The following is a 17,780-nucleotide window of genomic DNA, read 5'->3' as shown; positions in this document are numbered from 1 at the left end:
GGTCATTTCTGGAGAAAATTGAATTTAACTTTCATTTCCTCGAACTCTAAGTCATATAACAAAAATGTAATCTAATAAAGGTCAAGTACAGAATATGTGTAATACTTTACCATTTTTAGCAGTCCAAACTTTACGAAATTTACAAATAAGAGCGACAAAATCAGTGCTTTACGCGCGTTTACCTAAACGTCCATCAGAAAAAAAATCATTACTAATTTAGTCTGTTTTAAAAAAAAAAACTGATAAAAGGCAAGATCAGAAGACGTGCTAATAGAAACCAGTACTTGTTATTTCAATTAGGTAACAAAAGGTGTACAATTTCATCGACTAAATCTATCAATTTTACATTTTTGCGACTAAAATCGATAACGGGCTCTTAAGTAGCAACTTATTTACGCCTATAACTGGCAAGTGTAGTAAGTCCGAAAGGGACAAGTTCCTGTAAACATAAATGCGATCATGTACCGAAATTAATTATTCTAAAGTCTTAGGTATAGTCTGTGCGGAAAAAGAAGAGTATGACTCTGAATGTATGGGTTCCCTTATAATATTCCACGATTCTTCTTTTTCCGCACAGACTCTAAACATGATTCACGTTGGCCCGCCGAAAAGCATTCGTCTATTTAGTTACTGGTAAAGAGACCAAGTTACGTCGAATGTATAGTTTGTCAAAGGACTGTCTCATTTCAACCTAGACAGAAAGAATCATACTATCTTTGTCTTACACTAGTACTATCACCCAAAAGAAAAGGACGAGTATTTTTTTTGTTCTTATTTACTGACAATTTGGTTTGACCAACTATAGGCCGGTTACAGGGCGCTGTACGGATATGATGGTCGCATTTGTCTAAGTGACAGCGTGATAATTAGTGTTTGCCTCTTTCAACCGCGCAGTATAAAAAGGTGATGTTTGCTTTATCACGTCACGTCACGTCACTCCGTCCATCATACGCCCGCTGATCTCTTTCGTCAGGTGATTCATGTGTAGTGTTAACCCTTAAATGCATAATGATGTATATATGCATCGTATATTTGATGGTCCGTGGCTCAATATGCAGCTATCCAAAATCACATTTATTACTTTTATACAGCATGACACATCTATTTCAATTTATTAAAAAGTTATACAAAAAATCATGCATTTAAGGGTTAATTATTGTACCTATTTATTTTTCCGGTGTAAGTCATCTATGGTCATATTTTTACTAGTCTAATACCTATGTACCTACGTAGTTTCGCAAATGTTGTAGTAATTCGGTGATCGGTGTTAATTTATTAATTCAAATAAGTGCTGTGCTAGCTTTTAAATCTTTGTGTGCATAAATGTGTGGGTAAATAAATTATTGTTGTTGGCAACTCTTGTTTTATTTAAATACAACAAAAGAAAATTGACACAAATACCTACTGCGGGTAAGTGCGTGAGCGAATATCAGTGAAGTATTACCTGAGGGCCTACCGCGAACCACGTTCGACTTGTTGTCTCCCTGTCACACTTACGTACGAATTTACAAGTGCGACAGAGAGGCAACACGTCGAACGTGGTTCGCGGCAGGCCCTCTGAATTACTATCCAGGATTAAATTAAAACATACTTCCAAAATAATATGAAATATTTATTTACAGTTTCAAAATCTTACATAAACATAAGGGTAAAAAGTACATTTACTTACACATCGATCAAATTGAGACTCAGCGCCTGTCCAGGGAATTGGGCAGTGAGCCAGATTCTCATTCTATCTGTATTATATTTATGATGATATAATGTAATAAACGTTGAGTACTCGTATTGCGCAGTTCCCTGCAAACTAAATTTTTAAATTAGGTACAAATTTAATAATGGTGGATTTAAGGGCTAAGAAATCGTGTATGCTTAATTAAATGTATTGAGAACAAGCCGTGTATGTACAGTCTGCCAACGAAAATGTAGAATAATAAGCAAAATTAGTTTAATGGTCCTCCTCCTTGCTTCGTTCTCCTTAGTGCTGAGGGTCGTGACTTCCTACGTGGAGCACATATATATGTATATGATTCCGGATGGCAGATTTCCAGGCTTTCCGATCCCTTGCGACTTCTAAGGCATCATGCACCTTGATGGATAGCGATTTGCTAACCTGGTCGGACCATCGCGTTGGACTGCGGCCCCTTCTCTTTCCTTCCACCGAACCGTGACCATAAGCTTTTCCAGTTGTCTCCAGTCTTTCTGGCTATGTATCCGAAGAATTCCAGTACTCTCCGGAGGCATGTGGTTGAAAGCCTGGTGGTTACTCTTAGCTCCTTGAGTATTTCATATTTTTATTCATTAAATATATACAACAAACTTTTCACTATTTCTAATTATACATTCTAATTTAAGCCAGCGTATTGAGGCGTTGGTCCGGTGTTCGGTCCAAGATATGCCTAGCATTTTCCGCCAGCACCACATTTCAATGGCATCGATGCGCTTCCTATCAGCCGATTAAAAAAATTGTCCAGGTCTCAAGAGGTATACAGAAAAATGGAGAATACGAGCGTGCGCACCTTGTGGGCTGCACCTTGGTTTTGCGTGTGATATTCCGATCTCGCCAAATTTTCTATAGCTGTCATTGCCGTTTTCGCCATGCCAATGCGTTATGCGTTAAGAGGCCGGTGTCGATTTTGGAGCAAAAATGTAAAATTGATAGATTTAGTCGTTGAAACGTTTTGTTACGTAATATCTAAATAACAAGTATTGGTTTCTATTAGCACGTCTTCTCATCTTGCCTTTTAATAATGAGGTCGCAAGCGTGCGTCACCGGTAATATATGAAGAGAAGGGGCAGTTTTTAAAAATTGCAAAAAATTATGGTGGTAAATTATACAAATTGATGTATAAGAATAGTTTTAGCAAATGTTGTAGATTGTTTAAGTATTAAAATTACGTTGAAATTAAGTCGATTTTCAGAGAAATCGTCACTTGTTTTGAAGTAATTTCTGGAGAAAATTTAATTCGTTTAACTTTCATTTCCTCGAACTCTTAAGTCATATAACAAAAGTGTAATCTGATAAAGGTCAAGTACAGAATATGTGTAATACAAATTTACCATTTTTAGCAGTCCAAACCTTATGAAATTTACAAATAAGAGCGACAAAATCAGCGCTTTACGCGCGTTTACCAAAACGTCCATCAGAAGAAAAATCATTACTAATTTAGTGAGTCTGTTTAAAAAAAAACTGATAAAAGGCAAGATAAGAAGACGTGCTAATAGAAACCAGTACTTGTTATTTCAATTAGGTAACAAAAGGTGTACAATTTCACCGACTAAATCTATCAATTTTACATTTTTGCGACTAAAATCGACACCGGCCTCTTAATGGTAATATCGGCTTATTTCGCTACTAAACTGGTTAATCAGAGCGAGGTTGAAAGAGTAAAAAATTTATGCCTCAGGGAGGGTTACGAAAATTTGCCAAAAAAATCTACGTACGAGGGTTGATCCGTATGCACCACCCCTGACCTCTTTGCTGTCACTTGGTTATTAAAACCTTTTTGCTGTAGGATTATAGACATTTAGAGGTTATAAAAAATAAACATTTTTAAATGTCGAACTATTATTGAGCTACAGCTTACTGTAATTGTTGAGTCGTGGTTTTTTTGTATGAAAATGGATTTTGTTGAGCAGAGGGCGGTAATAAAATATCTACAAAAAAATACTTTACACCAAGTCAAATCCATCAAGATATTGTGGCAACTGTAGGGGAGTGTGCAGTATCCTATTACATAGTGAAACGTTGGTGTCGAGAGTTTAAGTGCGGAAGATCAAGTTGTGAAAACCAACATGGCGGTGGACCACCTGTAACGGTCACTCCAGACGAAAACATTAATAAAGTTCACGATATGGTGTTACAAAACCGGCGAATACGTATCAGGCAAATTGTTGAAGAGACTGGCTTGTCATATCATGTAGTGCAACAGATACTTCCTAAAGAATTGGGTATGAACAAGATCAGTGCAAGATGGGTGCCACGAATGTTGACCATTGATCAGAAAAGACATAGAGTATTGATTTGCCAGCGTCTGTTGGATATGTACCAAGCTAATAAAGATAATTTTCTCCATAGATACGTAATCATGGACGAGTCTTGGGTACATCACTATGATCCCGAAACTAAAATTCAAAGTAAGCAGTGGAAACACAGTGGTTCTCCGCCACCACGTAAATTTAAAGTGGCATCGTCTGCAGGAAAGGTTATGCTGTCTGTATTCTGGGATGCTCAAGGAATAATCCTGGCTGACTATTTGAAAAAGGGAGAGACTATTACAGGGGCCTATTATGCAAACTTAATTCTAAAATTGCGAGAGGCTATTAAAGAGAAACGCCGGGGCAAGTTGACAAGTGGCGTACTCTTCCACCAAGACAATGCTACCGTCCATACGTCCTGTGTCGCTAAGGCTGCCATACACCAAGCAGGCTTCGAATTGGTGGAGCACCCACCGTATTCGCCTGACTTGGCCCCCAGCGACTACAGGCTATTCCCAAAATTAAAGGAATTTTTACGTGGAAAAATTTTTTTTGGACAATCAAGAGGTGATTCTGTTGTGGAGGAGTGGTTTTCAGAGGTCGGACATTTTTTTTTTCAGGAGGCTATTGAAATGCTGGAGCACCGATGGAATAAGTGTATTAGTGTTGAGAGAGACTATGTAGAATAATAAAAAATAAATCTTGAATGTAGTTTCATTGTAAGAGGGTTAGGGGTGGTGCATACGGATCAACCCTCGTACATAATAGGTACACAAAGACCCAATTATCATTTTGATAGAAAAAAAGTTATACCTACTTTATATACAAAGGTTCATATTTAAATCGAAAGCTTAATATAATTTACATGACTAATTAGGTACTTAAGGTAGGTTCATAAATATTGTTCGAATGAAATAAATAAATTCGCAATAGGTATATATATGGGGCATCGCACACTGCGTCCGATCCGCGCGTCGGTTTCAGGTTTAAATTAGATTCATCCAATACTGAAGAAAAAAATCTACTACAATTACAACATCTTGATTTCTGAGTGGCTATATCAAATCAAAAATAATACTTCCACAAATAATTAAGGACAATGTTCAAAACAAGGACCGGTTTTGTTTAGCTGCATTACAATAACATTTTACCATATATTAACCCACATGCTTTATCGTTAACGCTTTGGTTATCTTCAGTTCAGTGATCGTTAAGATGGCATGCACAATTGTTGGTGCCCCCCCCTTAATTATGTTATTCGCGTTCAAAGTGGCTACACCATCCTCAGTAAATAAAAGGATTATACATAATAAATGTATTTGTTTAAGTATTACCTACATTGCCAAACTCGTTTACAAAATTCAGTATTAACTGTTGTTCCTCTTCCCGTGTTTCTGCCGTAGACAAGCAAGTAGGTATTAGGTACATTATACGATTATGTAATGGGAAATGGGTCTTATTTAGCTTGCAAGATTTGACACGAACATTTATTATATACACTGGAAGTTAAATAAATGCTTGTAAAAAAATGATGAATTTGGCACGTAAACAATATATCCACTTTTAAGCAAACGGTAAAAATCGTGCACCTACTTGCTCTACAAATAATTGTATTCCTCTCGTACTACCATCTATTTATATGTATAGTTAAAGGTGTGTCCAGATCAAACCAATGCGCCGCGAGCAATGTCTGCTGTAGATTGCGTGCTTATGTGAGCTTGCAAACATTTATTTGCTAATTTGGACGCACCTTATGAGCAATCATAACAAGTTAACAAGTACCTGCATGGAAAGCAACATGAACCAATTTTAATTGCATCTGCATTTATTTATAAATATAAATCGATAATACATTGTATTAAGGAAATCATATGTAACACAATATAGTAACCTTCTATTATGAGATCTACTTGTACTTTAAGCATTTCGTAATATATAATATTTCTTAAAAATAATATTAAACTTTATATACCTACCTTTTACATTTATAGTATGTACCTAGGTATTACTAATTTACTTCATAAGAATGTGTACAGTACAAACGACCTTAAGGTAATGTATCGTATTCGTATCCACAGTGAAACATTTCAGAATCTAGAAATTTCTATTGGTAAACTGTCGGTAAAACAATAATGTGTGTAATTTGTTTTCAGTTGTTGGGAAAGTCTGAATAATAAACGGCGCTGTGTTGTCAAAAGCAGGTCGTATGAGTAACTACAGACGTGTAAGTTGTGTAAAGTTTCCAAAAGTTAGAAAAGTTTGCGGAAATTTTAGCAATATTTCTCACGAAACAAGGGAAACTTTCATTTTGGAAATGGTAAACTTCCATTCCCATACCATAAATATGAGAATTTTCGAAATTTTACCATGCGGAAATTTCGCAATTTTGGAAAGTTTCCAACGGCACGTACAACGGCAGTACGTACGAGCAAAACTCGATTAGTTTTTTTTATGATGTAAAAACGTAAAGTACGTAATTCAATTTTCAATTTTATATGCTTACTAAACGATATTTATGCAAGTTATTTTATTAATTTCTTTTTCTCAGTCAGCAATACAACATTATAACCTTTTTATAAAACAGTGAATATTTTATTATAACATCTTAAATATTAGTAAATTCAATTTATATTTTTATAAATAATTATGCCTAGTTGAGTGATTATTACTGATTTGCAATGCGCTCTACAGACATAACATTGCACTCACCTTATCGTGAGCGAGAGCAACGCAGCTATCTGTTGACGAGCAGAATAATTAATGTATTAATTCATGTTTCATTTAAACTACAATTCCATTTCAGTTTGTTGTAATAATTCGATAAATCTGAGGAGCTGATATTGGTGTATTACTTTTTTTGCTACGGCTAATTGACTTCTGTCGTTTTAATCACTTAAATTGTCTACGCTTTTTGTGGAATGTTTCGTTTCCTAATAAAACTTAACATCTTATACTTTGAAGTGTATTATAAACACTGGTTTTTTTTCTTCAGCTAAGAATGAAAGTGTACGCAAAGCAGTTATTTTAGAGATACATTTTTTAACTACTTTTAAGTCGCTATTCGATATAACAACTTCAATATAAAGATGTTTTTATTTTATTTTAAAGTTACGAACTATTAAGGCTTTGTGCAATAAGATAATTTCGACTCACAGGTTTATAAACTGTTAATTTTGTACCTGCTATACTTCAATAAAAAGTCTCAAAAGTGATTAGTGTGTTATGCAACTTTTGACTTAAAGGTTGGCACATTTAAATTACACTCATTAGAACATTCATTATTACGTAAATAGGCACTACTAGTCATCTAATACATCTTACCTGAAACTAGTATAAATTAAACATGCAACATCTATTAACACGACAAGAACCTTGAGATGGTATTTTTTTTCAATGAAGTAAATCTGTCCAGAGGGCGCTTTAGAGAAAGTCTTCCTTTGATAGGTATGAAAGATTGTTTCACAAATTGTCTGACCTGTTTATCGGGCTTTTTACCCCCTGACAACTGGGTATCAAAATTTGCTAATTTAAATTAAACTGTCATGTCAAGTTAACAAAGTCGAAACTTGATTGGAGCATATGTATATGTACCAGGGATGTTGCGAATATTCGCATCCGCAACCGCGGAACTTCCGCATTATTTTCAACATCCGCATCCGCATAAAATTGATGCGGAGCTTAATGCGGATGCGGATGTGGAACAGGTAGGTACAGGAACGTCTTAGCGACGACGTAAGGTCTAGGTAATTTCGTCATTAGCCAATAGGAATCTCGTTTCGTTTTTGTGATTCGCGGATCGAGCAAATGACGGACAGCGACAAGAAGTGAAAAGTTTGTTTTATTTGGACTTTAGTATAGTAATGCGATTGTGGGGCACCTATATTCTTGTTCAAATACTAAGTTTCGTTTTTTTTTAAATAAAAATTACTAAAGTGTAATATTTGACGTTTTTTATGTGCCTAATCTCGACATCCGCGGATGTCAAAATATCGGCATCCGCAACATCCCTTATATATACTACGCGTAGGACTCTGGTCGTCAGGAGGTTCTACCAAATTTTGAGGAACTATTTTTCAAATGTAGCCGTTCTAGCGCTCCCTACCTATACATTACAAAATTGTAAGGTATTCAATTATTAGAACATGCGCCAGTGTTACGTAGTCTCAAACATAGGCGAGTTAAATTAGAATAATGGATCTTATGCCCACAGGTTTCAAGGTTTTCTTTTGAATATTTCATTTCCTTGTCTTGAATTAAAGTATACTTTGTTAAAAATGTTACTCAGCGAGAAATCAGATATCGTCTCATTACTTATAACTACGTGACTAAGATTTCGATTTGACACTGCACATTAAAAGACACTATACCTAATAACTTTAGAACAATGCTCGAGGAACCATAAGTTTATAGCATATTTTTCTTTATTGGTACTGTGCAGTAGTTTGTATACGCTGTAGGTATTAAGCCCGCTCCACACTCGCGTTCGCGGCTTCGCGCCGCGATTTGCGCACGAGTGTGGAGGGCGCTTTACTATAGATGTACTTTATCATAATACGCGTTGTATACTCGTGTCTATTCACAGATAACGCTTAATGACTAATATACACTCGGGTCGTCATTTACTCATAGGTATTGAAAACTTGACAGCGGTGCGTCATCCCACTTTTGGGAATTAATAAACCTCATGATATACATATATCCCATTGTCCGCTCAAAATGACTATTATCAGCCTTCGTCTAAAAAGACTAAAAATGTCTGAAACGCAGAGCGGGTCAGCAATCTCAAAGATCACTTGGCTCGTTCTAACCGACTGCCTCATGGACAAATGTTTCTCGAAGTATCTCCTGGGTGTGTCTAGTCCCGCTATGAGTAGACGGTGTTCTTGTGCGAGCGGGTGAATATGACGTCCTCGTCGTCGACGTTGACGCTGTCGGCCGTGAGCGCCACCGTATCGCCGTGCACCACGTGCGGCGACTCGTTGAACTCGTCTAGTTCCTCGATGCCCGCTGAAAATTAAAACGTAATGTGATAAACTGATGACGACTTCGAGCAACATGGAAGGGACGGGATTCGTACTATTTCCCCTCTGCCGAAGCATAGGCACAACTGTGCCTATGGCGGTGCGTGTCGTGACTCGTCCGTACACAAAAAGAGATCGAGGTGTGCAAGATTTGTCTTTGACGTGTATCATTTTATTACAGATTTAATTTGGCAGAATTATTTGTACGGTAAGATATCGCTTGGGCTCCTCCCTTGACGACGTAAATATACAATGTTCGAATAAACCTTACTAATTGACGTGCCCGCAAAATGGAGTGTGGAGTTTGCACATAAGCTTATTACATCACTCTTACTGATAAAAATAAGTCTTAGATAACTGACACATAGCTGCTTTCCAACTTTCCTGAATTGATTGCATTTGATTTCCATTTTTTGCTCTGAAACTCACACTGAAAATTCGATCTGTTTACCTATAATGGTTCTTGAGATACAGCCCACAGACAAAGCGACAGTGGATGCCTAGTAATAGGATTCGGTTTGTCACCTTTCGGAACTTACCTGTGTAATCAGAGGGAGCCAGCAGCAAGTACTGTTCCGATCGAGTGGGCCACAGCAAATGTGTCATCACGCAGAACGCCAGGCAGTCCGCCGAATATGTTATACCTGAAATTATATCAGTTTCTTCAATTTTTTATTTTATTCTCAAAGGTCTTTATTTAACCTAATAAGCAAATACTACTATACTAATTATCCAGCATTATCTGTTAAACGTTAAACCCAAAGATGAAGCAGATAACTCAATGCAGTAATTCCATTGAAGTTAAATTGGTTATTTGTATTTCTCAATTGAAACCAACACATCTTTTATATACTCTCTTGAGGCTAAGTTTCATTTATCAAACGGCTGTTTGGCCACTTTTGCTCAGAGAGGTAATTCATAAATTCAGCTTATCCATGTTTTATCAATACCTAGATGAATCACCTTTTCATTTCACGCATTGCCATGGCTTACGTTCTCCTGGGGTGACCCAGGTTTTCTGGTAGGTTAGGGTCTATACCCTTTCCATAATAGACCATTTACTAAGCAAAACATAGTATAACCTAATATTGTCTTCGGTTACCGCGATAGTTACTCATGAAATAAAACTATGAAAACGGATTATATCGCGTATATTGAATTTATAATACATCCCGACGTTTCGAACTCTTTACAGCGTTCGTGGTCAACGGGTGACTCACGGGTGTCACCCGTTGACCACGAACGCTGTAAAGAGTTCGAAACGTCGGGATGTATTATAAATTCAATATACGCGATATAATCCGTTTTCATAGTTTTATTTCATAGTATAACCTATTTTTTTAACAAACTGATACTATTGTTCCCTGGCTGATGGGACAGTAGGTAATAAAACAAGAAATTGTTGGTCCACCCACCTACATTTCCGTGTAGATAAAAAAATATAATAGAACATAAAAAGCACTTACCGAGTAAAAACTTAAACCTCCACAAGGGGCTAATCTGCAGTGCTATCAAAGCGATGACCGGCAGATACACGAACCACACTAGGCTTGAGGCGCCGAAGTGCAGGAGGAAGTTCAGCTTGGCCATGTTGTGCTCGTACATCATCGTGTTGCGAAGCTCCAGCACGAACCACGACATGATGGCCACGCGCAGGGTGAGGATCAGCCAACCCGGCCACGTTTGGTATTCGTCTATCTCCTCTATAATATCTACTTCAGTCTGAAATTAAAGTTTTATTCATTTGCATTAGACACTATTAAATAAATAAGTAGGTATTGAATAGTCTTATTGAGCTTACTGTGGGACTAGGTCAATACCTAGTCCCACAGTAAGCTCAATAAGGCTTGTGTTATGTTATGGGTACTAGATGACGATATACCTACATATATAATGTATAGGTATTTATTTACTCGAATTTATCGCACAACATACAACAATGTACAAATGGTTAACTTAAAGCCCTACGGCATTCTCTACCAGTCAACCATAGGGCCAATAGTAATACTTAAAAATGGTGCTAAGAGAAAAGCTCAATACGGTAATACGTAAATATGCCACCTTTTTGCTATCATATTCTATCTAACAAAAGGTAACAAGTAAGATGATCATATTTAATATTAATTTCGTAAGTCAGAGCTAGACTTGGTCTTAGACATGTTTGTTTTGTAGGTAGATTTTAACGGGATTGAGCTAGTTACCATTCTGGGAAATGGCTGAATAATAAACAAGGAACCAGAAATTCCTACAATGGTCATTTGGGGTAATAGACAAACAAGGAATTTGGAATGTGGTATGTCTGTCGGCGGCATATCGTACAATCGGGCATATCGAGATATTCCTAGGCATATCATGAAACGCCGCCATTTCACGATCTGACTAGCGACTACCGGCCATATCGTTCAAACCTCAACGTTTGACGATTTGCCCGGCGACGTTTAGGCATATCAAATAAGTAGGGTGTGATATTCCTAGGCAGATCATGAAATGCCGGCATTTCATGATTTGCCTAGCGACCACTAGCCATATCGTGCAAACTTCAAGGGTTTCAAGTGGAAATATAAATATCAATTATAAATAAGAATTATATTGTATTAAGAGACTATATTTTACGGTTTTACAACAAAACAAAATGGAAACACATATGAGGCCGTAGATAAACTAACAGTTAAACTCGATCAGCTGATGCTTTTCTGCCATTTTGCCGCAAACCAAACTGCGAAATCGCCGCGAAGGGGTGATATTCCTAGGCAGATCATGAAACGCCGGCATTTCATGATCTGCCTAGCGACCACTAGCCATATCGTGCAAACTTCAAGTTGGGATATTCCTAGGCAGATCATGAAACGCCGGCATTTCGTGATCTGCCTAGCGATCACCAGCCATATCGTGCAAACCTCACAGGGTGATATTCCTAGTCAGATCATGAAACGCCGGCGTTTCATGATCTGCCTAGCGATCACCAGCCATATCGTGCAAACCTCACGGGGTGATATTCCTAGGCAGATCATGAAACGCCGGCATTTCATGATCTGCCTAGCGACCACCAGCCATATCGCGTGCAAACTTCAAGGTGTGATATTCCTAAGAAGATCGTCGCATTGAAATCGCCGTGAAGTTGTGTGAGTGTGGAGTCATAGTACGTCATCTCCGCGAAGTCGCGCCGCGATTTACGCACATAGTCTGGAGGGCGCTTTACCAATACACAATTTTCACAAAATATACGTACCTACGAACTACGATATTCCATCGCACCTACATTTTTTAAATTTGCTTTGCACTAATGGGTACAATCTGGCAACACTGCGGACGCAGCGCCACATTGAATGCAGCGCCACCAGTGGTAAAAAATGCAATTATTTTACGATGCGCCCGGTATGAAGCTAGGAATTTCGACGAATACATTGCTCCTATCGATCTGCCGCATCTTTAGTAAGGCATATCGTGATATGCCTGGGTTAATCTTAGTCAGATCATGAAATGGCGGCGTTTCATGACATGCCTAGGAATATCACCCCTTCACGGCAATTTCGCAATTTGGTTTGCGGCAAAATGGCGGAAAAGCATCAGCTGATCGAGTTTAACTGTTAGTTCATCTACGGCATCATATGTGATTTAGCTGTTTTTCCATTTTGTTTTGTTGTAAAACCGTAAAATATAGTCGCTTAATACAATATAATTCTAATTTATAATTGATATTTATCTTTCCACTTGAAACCCTTGAAGATTGCACGATATGGCTAGTTGTCGCTAGTCAGATCACGAAATGCCGGCGTTTCATGTTATTTTACGATGTGCCCGGTATGAAGCTAGGAATATCAACGAATGCAATTGGTATGATCGATATGCCGCCTCTTTTATTAGGCAGATTGTGATATGCCTGGGTTATTCTTAGTCAGATCGTGAAAGGGCGGCGTTTCATGATATGCCTAGGAATATCTCGATATGCCCGATTTTACGATCTGCCGCCGGCATGTCGATTGGGAAAATGAACAAAGTTGTCCGTAGCCGCCGAGACATTTTAGCAGAGGCTAGGTGTCACTTGTTTAGAAACTTGTTTGCAGCTTACTGTACATATGGTCCTAAAGTATTTTAAGGTAAATGTAAAAAAATGCGGACTTACTGTATTCCACACATACAGCAGTATATGTACGATGCCATATGCCAGCCACACGCCAAAAACCAACGGCTTGTATGTAAGCTCCAATCTGGTCACTGCCCAACCTTTTGCCAATAACAGTAGTAACAGCATAAAGAGGGTCTGAAATTTAACATTAATATGCTTCAACATTGTGTACATGATTTAATATGAAACTAATACCAACTCTCGCAGATTTATCAGATTTAAAATATAACAACACAGAATACTACTAAGAGTATTTCAATTGTAACATGTGTTTAAGAGGGTGCGTAAATTAGGGAAGCCACCAAGCCAGGAACAGGAAATTACAGGGGAACAAAATATTTAGCGGAAATAATTAACCGATAACATATATAGATGTATAAAGTACAACTCTCAAAATCACACTGTAATACTGATTGATTAACAATATACATTTATTTTATTTTGTTCATACATAGTTTATTTTTATTTACACATGTTGCACTTACCCGGCTCATAATATCCAGTATGTCCCCAGCAACATCAAGTCCAGTAAATCCTACACCATCTGCAGCAAACTTCACTGTATGCAGGAAATTGAAGCAAATGGCACCAAACTCCAGTATAAGACTGCAGGTGAATAACTTTGTAACTGGATGTTTTTGTATCCTGAAAAAGATATATATAACAAGATCTGGGGATCCAGATCCGGATAATTTCATATATTTCTGATCCGGATTGCCAACCCTAATAACATAGTCCAAAAATCTTGTTAAAATTTACAAAATTGATTACCGTTTTACCAATAAAAATATAAGTACATAAATGATGAATACAATACAATGTTTTTAGCTTTCCTATGCGCATGTCAAAAAATTGCCATATAAATAGCAATTGTGACAACTTCATGTTGCATGCATTTGTAGCCACCTGACGAAGCCTGCGTTGCGAATTTTTTTGGATGTAACTATATTATTTTTTTAAGATTTTCTCAAATAAATAAATATTTATTTAGAATTATAATTAAATGTCAAACAAAATAAAATATCACACTTCATGTTTAAGTTGAATATATATGGAGCAGATCTGCTCCTAAGCATACGAAAGGTTAATATGTGTTTCTTAAAATGTATGTCTCATTAAATTTAAGGAAAATAGAGTACAGTTGCTATGCTTCATGTTTACATGTAATGAGGGCTAACGCGTATGAATTCGCCGCTAGGGGCGCTGGTGTGGATGGTGGTCTTTGCAAAGTACGAAATGTCAATTGTCACTTCAATGACTGACAGCTGTTCTTTAGTCTTTTGGACTACCATCAACAGAGGCGCCAACTGGTGAGCAAAAAAACGATAGCCCTCATTGAAATAATCTAGTCCATATGAGGATTATTTGATTTGATTTATTGATTAAAAATACATAAGCATTACAGATCATGTCCAAGTCGCTTACATACTAAGTTACAAATTTAAAAATAAAATAACAAATCTATAGAATTAAACAATATAAACATTCAAATACTATTAAAATACTTACATTTAAGATCATTAAAACAGATCATACAATAAAATAGATAAGGATTCATCATTTACCTGACAGCATAGATCTGCACTGGCACAAGGACAATATAGCAAAGCAGAAACACCAAATACAATTCCAGGGTGTTTTGATGATCAAACGAAAATTGGTACATCAGGCTATTGTATAGACTTTGATTAGGATTCCCATTAACCAGCCAAAAGTCATATTGGACTTTTTGTGGGATATTTGTCATGGTTTTATTATCCTTTGATGGTGCTCCTTTGTAATGATGCCATGTGCATGTTGTCTCATTGAGATAGCAGGATACCATGGACACATACCAGAACCTGTGGGTTAATAAATTAAACAGTATTACTATAATGTACTTTGCTAATATCAATAAATACAAGGTATGACATATGAAAAAGTATTTTCAGTTAATTATTACACATATAGCTTGATCGAAAAAATAGTTAGCCCCAGTTTGGCAGATAGAATTTGCAACAATGTTCAAAGACTTGCCCATACAGGTTACAGTTCTATCCCATGTTTAGATAAACAATAATAAAATTAAATAAGATAAATAATATAACTACATAAAACAAGAAAGAGATAGTGCAATAAATTATTGCAGGTGACTGCACAATAAAAACAAACCCCTTCTAATATTATAAATGCGAAAGTAACTGTCTGTCTGTCTCTTGACACTTAAACCGCAGAACAAATTTAAATGAAATTTAGTATGGAGAGTTTGAGGCTCAGGGTAAGCTGGGAAAGACATTGGATAGGCAGTTAGTTTTTATAAGCCATCATCATTATTCTATGCAGATGAAGGTGGGCAGAAAATAGTGTAATATAATATAAAACCGGCCAAGTGCAAGTCGGAGTTGCGCAAGAAGGGTTCTGTACCATTATGCAAAAAACGGCAAAAAATCACGTTTGTTGTATGGGAGCCCCATTCAAATATTGATTTTATTCTGTTGTTAGTATTTGTTGGTATAGCGGCAACAGAAATATATGTTCGAATATAATAATGTTGCACCTGTGAAAATTTCAGTTGTCTAGCTATCACGGTTCATGAGATACAGCCTGGTGACAGACAGTCAGACGGCTGGACAGCGGAGTCTTAGTAATAGGGTCCCGTTTCTACCTTTTGGGTACGGAACCCTAGAAATGAAAACTTCATGAAGGTTAGACGAGGTAAGAGAAACAGTTGTAAGGAATCCTCATACTGTTTCTCTTGCCATAAGACTTTTTTACAATTTCAGAAACTGCTTTATTAGACACTTGCATACTTTCAGCATAACCCACCAAGGGTTGGCTGATGACAAATAAAAGGGGCAGTAATTGGAATTTTAAGGGTTTTCATTGAATGTTATACATTTATATGTTATACATACCTTGGTTGGCCTGGGTTCTCAATATCGTAAGTAAATTGACTTTTCTTTACAACATTCCAGAGGGAGTCTTCATCAACGCAAACTTCGTTTTTTGGGCAAGGGATGCGCCGAAAAAAATCCTGTCCTCCGGCATTACACTTAGGGTGGTAGGCAGATGTATTCAAGTTCTGGAACATGACTTGACATGCCAGCTCCTTGTTCTCTATATCCCGACTTTTATAATAATGAATAAAATGATGCCTATTCAACACAGCAAATGTGATAGGATACATAAAACGCTCTTTTGATGTGATATTGCCGAATATGAATCCATATGTTTCTTTTTGATAATGGATGTCAGTTTTCTGAAAGCCAAATTTGACTACGAATTTGAAGAACTCATCTGTAGAAAATTCACCCTTTATGTGCAAAGACGACGCATTGTCGAGCATGAGGTAGAGGGACAAAACAAATACATATTTCATGTACATATTGAACACTTTTTTCACTTACGGTTCCACTTTACACCATTCTTATAATAACCAGATCACTGTCTATGTTTCATTATTTCATATTCTCCACGTACATTTCTTTAAACTACATTTGACATATTAGATTACATGAATGCCACGTTTCAATAATTTTTTCTCCTAAATAATAAAACACAAATGTTTAATTTCTCTCCTCTCCTCCCATGGGTGGCAAAAATCTCAAATCTGAAAAATCTTGCTCTTGCTGCTGGTATGTCGTCTCGTTCCTTTCGTTCATCATATCGGTTTGATTGACATTTGACTGACAGATGAAACCAAAGAGTATATAACCACTACGTTGGATACAGAGTACAGAGCAGATAAAAATGGCGACTGTCAGATGAAGTAAGATGGATACTATGGATGGTAGAGAAAGGATGCCAAACTCTTATGGCAGAATTGTTGCAAAAGTGACCGCTTTCAGCTTTAAATAATAGTTCCTAATCTCGCCGGTGGCGCTAGTTAGGCTCTGGGACATGAGTATAACATGAACCATATAAGGCAACAAATAACGCGACCAAATTACGTAGGTTGCTTTTGGTAGTATTTCGGTTTATGGTGGCGCCGCCAAATTACTGTTTTTTGATGGACACTTTTCATACATAGAGATTTGGCTCCTTTATAAAGTCTCCATGATGGATACACTGAGAGAATGAGACGGCAATATCCGCCATTACACCGCCATTAGTATTATACCTTTTTCCATACATTTTGTATTTTTGTTCCTAGTTGCGCCTTGGTTGCGCCAGGCTGCTGACAACCATAGAGATACAATATTATATAAGGAAATGGCCCCTCCCCCATTTGACCGAACGAGATGCTCTTATGGATTTTTCAGTAGGAATAGCAGAGAAAGCGCTATTATTGTTGGTCCTGGTGATAGTCTTAATTTTCCTTTCTGCCAAAGAATATAATACTCACTAATTGCACCAATCGCAGACAAACTTACCGAAAACCGCCTTCGTTGGTATGGCCACGTCAAACGACGGGAAAACGATCACGTAGTACAAGTAGCCCTCGATCTACCGGAGACCGCAAGAGGCCGCGGCCGCCCTCCATATACCTGGTGGACAAGTATAGAAAGAGACCTCAAGAAAGCCCAGGTGCCCCAACAGACAACCCAAGATCGTAAGGACTTGGCGCAGGACAGTGAGGCTGAGGAGACCCGACCCTAAATAATGGGATCAGGAGAGGAAGAAGAAGATAGTTGGTCAAACCAAATTGTCAGTAAATAAGAACAGAAAAAACTATACTC

At 37.3% G+C, this 17,780-nt stretch overlaps 1 protein-coding gene across 1 annotated transcript; it reads right to left on the bottom strand.

Moving 5' to 3' along the window:
- Positions 1 to 1,591: 1,591 nt before the first annotated feature.
- LOC134742624 (transmembrane protein 145) lies at positions 1,592 to 16,720 on the bottom strand. The gene is made up of 7 exons (XM_063675804.1): positions 16,017 to 16,720; positions 14,688 to 14,963; positions 13,608 to 13,767; positions 13,120 to 13,257; positions 10,463 to 10,718; positions 9,536 to 9,640; positions 1,592 to 8,982 (listed from the first exon to the last, which is right to left on the bottom strand). Exons 1-7 carry the CDS (start codon positions 16,484 to 16,486, stop codon positions 8,840 to 8,842), a joined length of 1,548 nt encoding a protein of 515 aa, XP_063531874.1. The 5' UTR covers positions 16,487 to 16,720; the 3' UTR covers positions 1,592 to 8,839.
- Positions 16,721 to 17,780: the final 1,060 nt, after the last annotated feature.

This window comes from Cydia strobilella, chromosome 1 (assembly GCF_947568885.1).
Source record: "Cydia strobilella chromosome 1, ilCydStro3.1, whole genome shotgun sequence".
Taxonomy (NCBI): Eukaryota; Metazoa; Arthropoda; class Insecta; order Lepidoptera; family Tortricidae; genus Cydia; species Cydia strobilella.
Note: the sequence above shows the minus strand (reverse complement) of the source record. Positions and strands in the feature narration are given on the sequence as shown.

Coding starts and splice junctions, on each gene's coding strand:
- LOC134742624 (XM_063675804.1), bottom strand. CDS start 16,486: ATGTACATGAAATATGTATTTGTTTTGTCCCTCTACCTCATGCTCGAC. Junction 13,258..13,607: donor TACTGGATATTATGAGCCGG/GTAAGTGCAACA, acceptor GTTAAATTTCAG/ACCCTCTTTATGCTGTTACT. Junction 10,719..13,119: donor TGCTGTATGTGTGGAATACA/GTAAGTCCGCAT, acceptor CTTTAATTTCAG/ACTGAAGTAGATATTATAGA.